The sequence below is a fragment of the Siphateles boraxobius genome, unplaced genomic scaffold (genome assembly GCF_051911475.1).
Source record: "Siphateles boraxobius isolate OS27281-9 unplaced genomic scaffold, OSU_SipBor_1 34, whole genome shotgun sequence".
NCBI lineage: Eukaryota > Metazoa > Chordata > Actinopteri > Cypriniformes > Leuciscidae > Siphateles > Siphateles boraxobius.
In genome coordinates, this window is record NW_027508964.1 from 12,501 (window position 1) to 24,011 (window position 11,511).

The following is an 11,511-nucleotide window of genomic DNA, read 5'->3' on the forward strand; positions in this document are numbered from 1 at the left end:
GGGAACTATACAGTTTTTTTAGCTTAACTGAACAGCTTTGGGGTTATTGGAATGGTTATATTACTTTTTTTCGGGTTGACTGGTGGCCGTCTCGTGATATTTTTTGTAGAAACTATGATTTTTAAGGATTATTTGATGCAGGGACGTGCACAGGAATTATGAGGGGCAGTTGCTCTGACCTGAAAAAAGGGCTTCCCCTACATTCAGTTGTGCTTCTTGCTCGTATTCAGTTCTGATGGTAGGCTACGGGCAACTACGCATGATTTGAGGTATGATTGCGTAAAGGGAACAGGAATTCCGGTAGGCAACAGAATCGACTGCTAAACCCAGGGCCGATCCTGAACTCCCCCTGGGGCCCTAAGCAAAAGGGGCCCTCTACCTGACCTGTGACGCTGTGAGCTATGTAAACCATTTGCCATTGCCACACAATCACACCTGACACTTCAGTGCTCCCAATACAATCCTCCCTCCTTTAACCCTTAATTACTCCTAGAAAAGGACAACACTTAAGGTCTTTGGGGTCATTTTGACCCCAAACTTTTAAAGAGCGATTGCATAAGGAAATATACATTTTTTATATGGAAAACTATATATCATTTTTTTTTTTTACTTCTCAACTATACATTTATACTGTGTTTTTGTGGAAATTTTGAAGTTTTGTACCTATTTACTGCATAATTACATAACTAGGCTATAAATTGGATCATAAAAAATATTTTTTTAAAGAAAAAATCACTTAAATTATGATATTAATTAAATTTAAATAGTTTTTGGACATTGCTCTATGTGTTAGGGATACAATAATGTCATCTAAAGGTTAGTCGAACAACTTTATTTCTTATAGTTAAGGAATTAAAGTGCAATGACCAAATGTACCTATAGAGGGCCATAGAGACTCATTCATTTTCACTTATTTTTTCTTGATGATTCAACTTCTCCTCACAACTTTATGATATATATTTTGTGAATATTTATTTAAACATTTTGAAATACATAAAAAATCTGTAGTTTTGTCAGAGTTAGAATTTGTTGATGTTTTCTGATATATTTTGAATTATCTGCTTTTGCAAATTATTATACATACATTTGCAGAAACATTACAAGTCAACACTATGACATGACTAATCACACACTATTTATTTCAGAAAATTATTTATTAACAATTATTTATTTTTTTAGAACAAGATATTTTAGAACAAGATGAATTTTAAAAAGTAAATAAACCAATATAATACAAAACAACAGCACCAATAAACTGTAATGAACAGGAGTGAAGGGTTCACAGAACAATACAACTTTTTTATAAATCAAATCACATGGCTAATAAACAAGTGAAAGCACTTGTCAATGCACATCTGGCAGATGTTAACATGAGCAGTGCAGATGTTATTTTTGCAGTTTTTGCAGTCCCATCTGGACTTCACGTCTCTGCTGCATGGACACACCTCTCAGTGCTGTTTCTTTTTGTGGACGAATGAACTATAGTCCATGCACATCTTGCAGATGTTGAGAGTATGAGCAAGGCAGATGTTCTTCATGCAGTTTGTGCATTGCCTTCCAGACTTCACGTCTTTGTTTCTTGGACACACCTCACAGCGCTTTCTTTTAGAGGATGGAGGTTTGATGGAAGGTCCTGGAGCTTCCTCTTCACTATCAGACGGAGGATCTTGCATTTGCCTCAGTAATTTGACTGAGGCTGGTGTATGAGGCAGGCGTTTTCGGCTCTTCATGTGCGGACTCACGAGAGCTGTTCCGAGCTGTTCAATAAACAGCCTTCGCTTGAAACACTTTCCTCCCTCCCATGCAGGATTGATCGCATTCCATACCACAAAAGCATTGATGGCAGACGCATCGATCATGGCTGAGAAAAGAGCCATTGGCCATCGAGCTGTTCTCCTCTTGCAGCTGTAGGTTGCAATCATCTGCAATATTACAAAGACACATAGATAAGTACATTTGCTGACAAAAGAAATGCATTATAAATTTAGCAAATTATGTATATGAATATCAAATATGGAAATACCTTGTCAAAGTTGTCAACTCCTCCTTTGCAATCATTGTAATCCAAGATTACTTGAGGCTTCTTGTCCTCCCTGTCGCTTACTATCGCCTCCTTGTGGCAGGTGCTCATCAGTAATACATTTTTGCCTTTTTTGGGACAATAAGATACAAGGCAATGTGTGTCACTGAAGGCAAAGAGAGAAGAAAAACGATCTCTGCCTTTTGTTGCGAGAAGAGCAGGTGGAAGCTCAGGTTTGTTTTTTCTTATTGTCCCAACCATTGTTAGCGGTTTTTTTAGGAGCTCCTGGCCCAGGGCATGTGACGTAAAAAAATTGTCACAAGTTATTGTGTGGCCCTGAAGACCTGCTGTCAAGTCGAGGACCACGCGCATACCCTGGTTTTTTTCAGGCTTTCCATCCAGAGGCTTCCCAGTGTACACTTGCATATTCCACGCATAACTGCTTGTGGAATCACATGCAGCCCAGATTTTGATCCCGTACTTAGCAGGTTTGCTGGGAATGTACTGCTTGAAAGCACATCTTCCTCTGAACGGAATCAAGCATTCGTCTACAGTAACATTTGGGCCTGGGTTATACATAAGAGGGAGACGCTCAACCCACAGATCCCAGATGTCACGTATTGCAGCAAGCTTGTCAGTCTCACGTCGACCTGTTCTTGTGTCCTTGTTGTCAAATCGGATAATTCTTGTCAATTTTGTGAAATTTTTCAGGGACATGACAGCCCGAAAAATTGAACGACCCGTTTCAGCATCCCAAAGGCTTGTCAAGGCCTCATTGCGTGAGCGATAAACACCGGCAAGAAGCATCAATCCAATAAAAGCTTCCAGCTCTGTCCAATCTACATCCTTCCAGCTGTCACCATACACTCTCTTGCCTTCCAAATTAGTCATTTCAATCAAGATGTTCTGCATTGAAGTTGGAAAAAATAATAAAAAGGCAGACTTTATGTCATCGACGCGAGAGCACGCATACCTTGTCGGTCCTGGTGTTAGTTTGATGATTCTTGATGCTGAAGCTCGTCCTGGCCTCTGTGGAGGTGGAGTAGAATTCCAGACTATGTTTCCATCTTTTGACAAATACATTTCATCTGCATGGCCTTCCTCCTCATAATCCTCCTCTTCAGATTCCTGGTAATCCTCTTGAAACTCTGTTTCATCTTCTGTGTCAGTGGTAAAGTCCTCAGGATTATCTGGGTCAGTGATTTCCAGGGGTTCTTCATTGTCACTTTCATCCAGTATGAAATCAAGGGTCTCCTCAAGACTGTACCTTTTGTCCATGGTGCTGTCACAGAATGAGCTGTGTGTGAGACCCAGACTGCCACTTTTATACTCTAACTGGGATGTTTTCAAAATACTGCTGCAGCTCTTTCATCTAACCGTAAACTTTCTCAGAGTGCAAAAGTTCAGCTGCATTTCATCTTTCTTTGATCATGCCCTTTCCCTCTCTTTCTCTCTCTCTCAGTGTGTGTGTGTGTGTGTGTGTGTGTGTGTGTGTGTGTGTGTGTGTGTGTGTGTGTGTGTGTGTGTGTGCGTGCGTGTGTGTGAACAAGCTTGTTCCATGTTGCATATGTGACATTTTTTAGATTTATGCCAGTTTAGTTGATTTTATTTGCCAATTTCTAAAAAATGCTCTCTGTTGCAGTGACATAAATGTGTGTTTGTGTGTGTATGTGTGTGTGTGTGTATGAGATAGAAAGTTCGTTCCACTTTGGGTTTATGCTCTAGGACCAGACCTTGATTTAAATGTAATTTTTTTTAGATGTATGCCAGTTTTGTTTTTTTATTTGCAACAGGGAGCATTTTTACAGAAATTGGCAGTCACATACATGTGTGTGTGTGTGTGTGTGTGTGTGCGTGTGTGTGTGAGATAGAAAGTTCGTTCTACTTTTTATTTATGCTCTAGGACCAGACCTTGGTTTATTTGTAGAAATTTACAGATTTATAATGGATTTACTTTTATTTTTTTGACAAACAAAATTAAAAAAAGTCATTTTTTTCATTTTCCCATTCATTTTCAATGTGGGGTCATTTTGACCCCAAAGACCTTAAAAGGTAACATTTTTTTTACACACCTTTAGAACAACCAAATCAAGCCCAGTTTTTTTTGTGCATGTTTCGATAGATTATTTAGGAAAAGTCACGTAGTTTCATGCCCCTGAGATGAAGGTAACATTTTTAAAAAATGAAGGAAAAGTCCAGTGGGGTCTACTAGACCCCAGATAATGATTAAGGTAAACAAAACAGTCAAAGAATAAGTACAACAATATAGAACAGAATGAGGTTCAAACAAACAATATTTATTGAATAGAGTATTTTCTATAGAATGTTAACATAACAAGTGAATATTAACGTAAACATAAATAAGAAGAAAATAATAAATTATAACCCTGAGCTTTGGCTTTTGGGATTAACTTTGGTTCTCTCTACAGCCTGGGTATTTTCGGCATCAGTATGATTTTTATTTATTTATTATTATGCATGTTGAAGCAATTCTTGATTTATGGTTATTATTTACTGAGGGATGTGCATCCATATTGACCAGTATGTCCAGCTAATCAACATTTTAAATTCAATATAGCCTATAAATCAATAGTCAATCAATGTCAAATTGTCAATACATTGCTTTCTATCTTGCATAATTAGTGCAGTTGTTTAGAGTTTTTAACTACACTGAGACTAGATCATCAGTTTCTTGTTTTATAAATGTGACTTTGATTGGGAGTGCCATCATTCACGTGCATGTATTGTACAGTATGTCTGGTCTCCACATATTTCTGCGTGAAAAATGCGAGTTTCATTTCGTGCACGCGCATATGAACGCACGATAACACACGCGACGCGGTTATGTTTTCCGAGCTGCAGTAAACAAACACCGTTGCACTTTGTCGTTTATCAAAAACAAACGTTATAATTTTTTTTTATTTTACTCTCACTTTTGTCAGGCACAAAGTGATGCAAGAGATGCACTGCCTGCCCAGCTAGGTTAGCAAGACCGAAAAACATCAAACTTTGCTGACATCAAACTTAGAGAGGAGAGAACACAAGTTTACCTGATTGTTGTTCCCGCAATTCACTCTCATGGGTTTTTAATTCTTCCTCTTTTCGTGATCAGAAGGATAGTTTCGCTTCATTTTGTCATGGATGTTGTACACATTAATTGACACGCTATGACACGAGATGGAGGCGGGGCCTTAAGTAATTTGTGGGGTCTTACGCACCGGTCGCGTGCAGCGCTGCAGCCACGTAAACAGTTTGCCCTTCCCTTACTGACTTTCAAGTTCGGTGCACGAATGGAAGTGAATGAGGCTTTGCGATTTAAAAAAAAATAAATAAAAAATGTATCTAGGCCTATGTGAAATTCTGCAGCCATTGTACGATTTTTTTTTTTTTTTCTCGGAAGGGCAACTTGAGTCGAGAAGGGCATATGGGCAGTTGCCCGGGCAACCTGAGCAACCCCCCTGTGCACGTCCCTGATTTGATGAATAGAAATGTCAAAAGAACATGATTTATTTGAAATAGAAATCTTTTGTAACATTATAAAGGTCTTTACTGTTACCTATGATCAAGTTAATGCATCCTTGCTGAATAAAAGTATTCGTTTCTTTCTTTCAAAAACAGAGCTAAGCATTTCACAGAACCCAGTGTCCCAGATGACCTCAATCTAACAGCTTTAACAATACTAGCGTGCAGACTGGGAGAGGACAGGGCATTATGGTATGCATGTTTGTAAACAGAGAGATGAGAAGATTATAGGTTCATTCTCTGTAGCATTAAACTATCTTATTTTTAACCAATGAAGTTTTTCACCAACATTTCAAAGGCCCCAATAAGTCATCTGACCCCTTAAATACAACTCCCAACATAAACACCTCGCATGTGGTTTTCTAATGATTCCATACAGCCTTATAGAGAAATTAAAAATGGACTGACTTATTTGCATTTTTCATTTATGCATTTGGCAGACGCTTTTATCCAAAGCGACTTACATTGCATTTCAAGGTACACATTTACATTCTTATAAGTTCTTATCAGTTCTTGCTTTCCCTGGGAATTGAACCCATGACCTTGGCGTTGCAAGCGCCAACACTCTACTGTTTTGTCACGCTAAAGCAAAGGACACATTTCACTGTTCTGTTCATTCATTCTGCACAGCTGACAGCTGCTAATCCCTCAATCCAATCAGCTCCTCCAGACCTGCTCATGAGCAGATCGAGTAGGACACATCGTTACCGTGCTCTAATTATAGAGTGGGCGGTGCCAGCGGTATGCCAGCCAATCACAGGGCTTCTGATGAGTTTTTCTCTCAATGCGAAGGTGTTACTTCAGAGAGTCTGTTCAAATGAAAGGATGAACTAATGACTGTGTGTGTGTGTGTGTGTGTGTGTGTGTGTGTGTGTGTGTGTGTGTGTGTGTGTGTGTGTGTGTGTGTGTGTGTGTGTGTTTAAGAATTTTTTTTTGTGGGGAGGTGAAAACAAAGAACAAAAACCCACAAACTGAATCCTTGCAAGCTTCAAACCAAACAGGAACATGGAAATAAAATAAAAATTAATTCATGTTACAATACTAGAATACTGCTAACTGCACAGTATATGTGTAAAAATGTATATTATATATATTTCAATATAATTAATAATGTAATTTTATTATACATTGTATATATTACAATTAATTGAAATAAATTAACTGAATTAAAAAAATGCATGTATATGCACATTCAATTTTATACATTTAATTTACAGTATATATGTTTTTCTGCAGTTCAGAACGGTCCCAGATCAACTTCAGAACCGCTGGATGAAACTGAGCTTGATTTTTATCTTTAAATCAATTATTGTTCCAACATTTAAGCTTGATACCCTATGAATATTAGAAGACTTTCTGTAAAGATTAGATAAGGTGTGATTTCCAATCTGACTGCGGCTCAGTCCGGGTCAGAACATTTGATCGCTGCGCAGGAATGGATGCCTGGTTAAAATAATGGGCATTTCAGGTTGAATAACTTTGCGAAATAATGTCAGTATCCAGTTTGGTGTCCCCAGACATTGAACGGACAAGTCAAAGAGAGACAGAGAGACCTGAGTAAGCCTCTCGCTGTTGTATACAGATTGGAATTGACCTACAACACGTCCTCCAGGGAATCTGAAACCCTAGCTTGAGTTTCTCTCTGTCTGATAGAGAGACAGTCCGACAGCAGAGGAGAAAGGAGAGGGACTTCATTACAGACTACCAAGTTGCCCTTCGGTTCTGCTGTCAGCCTTTAAAGGGATAGTTCACCCAAAAATGTAATTCTGTCAGTAATTACTCTCCCTCATGTTGTTCAACCCCGTAAGACCTTCGTTCATCTTCGGAACACGAATTAAGATATTTGTGATTAAATCTGAGAGCGGGATCACTCCTCCATAGGCTTCTAAGGGATTGAAACTTGTTCCCCGAAAAGTTATTAAAGACATCGTTAAAATAGTCCAAGTGACTACAGTGGCTCAATCGTTTGCGCCGAGGATAATTTTTGTGTGCAAAAACAAACAAAAATAACGACTTTATTTCAACTATTCATTTCCTTCTCTGTGGGCGTCGAGTCAGTTAGCGTAGCGTGATAGCGTAGAGCTACGTCACACGTTTGCTCACTATTGGCCGACGCTGGTCATGTGTGTGATGATGCATGTGACGTACAACACAGAAGCGCTGCGCTGTTACACTAGTGAACTCACTCGACGCCCACAGAGAAGGAAATCAATAGTTGAAATAAAGTCGTTATTTTTGTTTGTTTTTGCGCACAAAAAGTATTCTCGTCGCTTGATAAACTTAAGATTGAGCCACTGTAGTCACTTGGACTATTTTAACGATGTCTTTAATAACTTTTCGGGGAACAAGTGTCAATCCCTTAGAAGCCTATGGAGGAGTGATCCAGCTCTCAGATTTAATCACAAATATCTTAATTCGTGTTCCGAAGATGAACGAAGATGAACGGGGTTGAACAACATGAGGGAGAGTAAATACTGACAGAATTTACATTTTTGGGGGATCTATCCCTTTAAGGCCTGTTTACGGTGTGTTTTATCCGTGTTTTCGCTCTATAGAAATCTGGCACTCTATTGAATGAAGTTAAACTGAGAGAGCGTGTCGTTCACAGACACCAGAATGAACGAGTTCACAGTAACGTTCATCAGGCAGTAATACAGTACGTTCAGTTCACGTTCGCCCAAAATATGAACAAGTTCATGAACGATCGTTCAATGAACGCGTTCAGGCACAACACTGAAAAACACATACTCTACAATGTTGATACAACCTTAATCAATTTGAAAAGTTATTAACATTACTGAAATATTATCGGTGGTCACTACTACACTCTATAGTGGCTACCACTGATTGAGTTGATACCATGAAATATTTTGTATGTATATGTGCTTACTGGTGTCTAGTTGTGTGTTTCGGTACATACATATTATATGTGTTTCCTTTGTTTAGGGATGAGTGCGGAGAGTCTTGTATGTGTATGTGTTTTTTATTTTGTTATTTTCTATTTGACTGCTGTTGTAAGGTCAATTGCTGTTGTAAGGTCAATGTCAATTTCTGTATCTGGATTCGAGGACCCCCTCAAAAACGAGATGGCTCATCTCAAGGGGTTATTCCTCCTCAATAAATAAATGTCAAATAATTACTTTGTCTTGGGTCAAATTTAGGTGTGCTTATATTGATGGCATGCTCTCATTTGTAAATGAGGACACATAGTTTCCCCATAGAGTTACATTAGAAGACATGATTGGTCTGTAAAGTTTTATGGCGAAAGGTCAAATACTCAACAGGTCAGTTTAATTTTCGCCTCCATCATCCTCATTCAGTCTTTATTCGGTTAGAGTACAATGGCTGGATGATGCTGCGGTTACCTTGGAGCTGTCGTCATGGGAACGCTGGTACCGTTTCCAGCGGCAGCCGTAGATCCCGGTCAGACAAGACAAACACAGTTGTCTCTCATACACCTGTAACGGTTGGTGTTTCACCATAGTCAGGCCACAGCTGATCTGCAGTCATCCCACTCACACACTGCAGACCTGCAGGGACGAGACACATCTGTGAGAAACGGCAGTATTGGTAACAAGACACTGAGATGAAACTAAATTATACTGTCAGTGTTGACATTGCACTGAAGAACCAGTGGAGGATTTAGCCATTTAGCTTTGAGTCTGGGAAACTTGCCTTAGGAAAACATACCAGAGAAAATCCTACAGCGCCGGAGCATAAACAATGCGTCAGTATTAATTGCAGGAATCTGAAGGTCAACAGTAAAGCGAGTTAACCGTGCCATTTAATGTCAAGTGAAATCAAAAGTACAAAATCTTTTCATAATGAAACCATCATGGATAATACAGGAAATTACATCAAACAGCAGCTGAAGACAATGGCAACTGGCAGCACTTCACAAAAAAATAAAATTAAGACTAAATTACAAACAATTATGTTTATAAAACACATTGATGGACCGTTTGTTTTCATTTATAGTTCCATTGTTATTGGATATTTAAATGTACTTTTAGATTTAGACTACCTTTGCTGTCATCTAATGTGGAAGTTTGTTTCCGCCACAGAATAAAAAGATAATTTCTACTTACATCTCGAAATTCTGAGAGATACAAACTTGCAATTACGTGTTATAAATCAGAATTGCGAGATATAAACACAATTGCAAAAAATAAACTTTTAAAATAAACTTTTTCTCGCAATAGCAAATTTATATCTCACAATTCTGACTTTATTACTCGCAGTTGTGACTTCATATCAGACAATTCTGGAGAAAAAAAAATCTGAATTGCGAGACGTAAACCACAACTGTGAAAAAGAAGTCAGAATTGTGCAATAAAAAAGCTGCAATTACATCGCAGTCTGTTCATTATGCTGCGTTCAGACCAAACGCGAATTGAGCGAATTTTATCTTTTTTTTTCATACTGTGCATTATAATGTTTGAGATTCACCTAAATTCACTTTTGGCAGCTTAAAAATTTTTCATGTGTTTTATTTTTTTATTAATTTACAGTGCATCCACACGGGGTGTCTGTGTTAACGCTTCTCATTGACTTTGAATGGGCTACGTCATGCGTTGCCGAACTGAATTGTGGGTTCCACTGCGGCGCGTCACAGGAGTTGCTCTTGAAAACTTTTCAACTTTTCAACTTTTCAAGCGCCAACGCAGGCGTCAGCCAATCAGATCACCTATGCAAATACCCTGGAGCAAACGTTAGCCAATTGCATTCATGCAACACCGGAAAAGTAATGTGATTGGCTGTTGTCAGTATGATGGTAACATCAGCACCCATAGATATATATACACTAGATTTCGCCTTGGCTACGGCAGTTCATTGGAACGAATGCGTCAATAGAGCCGCCATCTTGGAAAAGGGGAGCGCCTCCTCTTTAATGCGTTAGCGTCAATGTAGGAAAAGCTCTAACGCAAATAAAATCACCATAAATCGTCATGAATGCGATTTTCTAGTTGTTTTGGTTCGTTCCAACGGTCAAACATGCATTTATCATTGAGTCCAGAGAAATTTTTAAAAAAATGTACAAAATTTCACATTCTTGTGAAATGTAATCCCTTGCTGTCTGGTTTTTAGATTTGGTTCGTGTGAACATCCATACGCAGCACAAAAGGCCGGCATCATCCATGAATTCAGCGTTACCCAGCTACTTCCTATGACAAGAGCCCTGTTCCAAGATGGCGGCGGTTTTGACGCATGCTTAGAAGCCCAAGGCGACATCTAGTGTATATATCTATGATCAGCACCAAGCTTCAGACACGCCCTCTGTCAAGCGTTGACGCTGATGCCCCGTGTGAATGCAGCATTTATCGATTATCAGCCATAAAATAAAAATAATTATCACCTTATCAGTCTCAAGAAAAATGTAAATATTGTTGCATTCTTAATAAAAAATTTTTTTGCAGAAATGTATGTGTAGATTTTCTATTTCTATTCATCCAAAAGTGAAAAGTACTGATCATTTTGGATATATGATTAACTAAGAAATAATGAAGAATATGCAGTTATTCCACCATCCTGGATCAACAGAGTTCGTGGCAGTTTTGTGTGCAATTTGCATCGGATGGTCAGTGAACGGACTGTGAGCGGCCCGTCTGAGGTTGAGAACAGATCCTACAGGACTCTGTGTGATAGCAGCTTTTTGATTATGAGCTGAGACACACGTACAGAATTCCAGATTTGACGGAGTCAGATATTCAGATGCGACCCGACGGAATGAAAGCACCTTTCTGTCAGTCTACAGGTCATCATATTCCCCAAAGCTCAGTTCAGCAGACACCACCAGACTGACACTCACAAGTCTTTGCAGCTTGAGGAATAAGGAATAATACAGTTCCTCATATGCAGCTGTGAAGCTGAAACAAAAGTTGGTAACACTTTACAATAAAGTTTCATTTGATAACATTAACTTTTGATAACATGCATTTTGGCCGTTCATTTACACGACAATGTAAATG

At 38.8% G+C, this 11,511-nt stretch overlaps 1 protein-coding gene across 1 annotated transcript in view; it reads right to left on the reverse strand.

Moving 5' to 3' along the window:
- The window catches only part of gdpd5a (glycerophosphodiester phosphodiesterase domain containing 5a), a gene marked incomplete at its 3' end in the record, with an annotated part of 21,659 nt that extends 12,367 nt beyond the window's left edge, over nucleotides 1–9,292 (reverse strand). The window contains exons 1-2 of the mRNA XM_077195680.1: nucleotides 9,218–9,292; nucleotides 8,908–9,072 (exon numbers count right to left, since the gene is read on the reverse strand). Coding sequence (XP_077051795.1) covers nucleotides 8,908–9,024 — 117 coding nt within the window. The remainder of the gene's footprint in view (nucleotides 1–8,907; nucleotides 9,073–9,217) is intronic.
- Nucleotides 9,293–11,511: the final 2,219 nt, after the last annotated feature.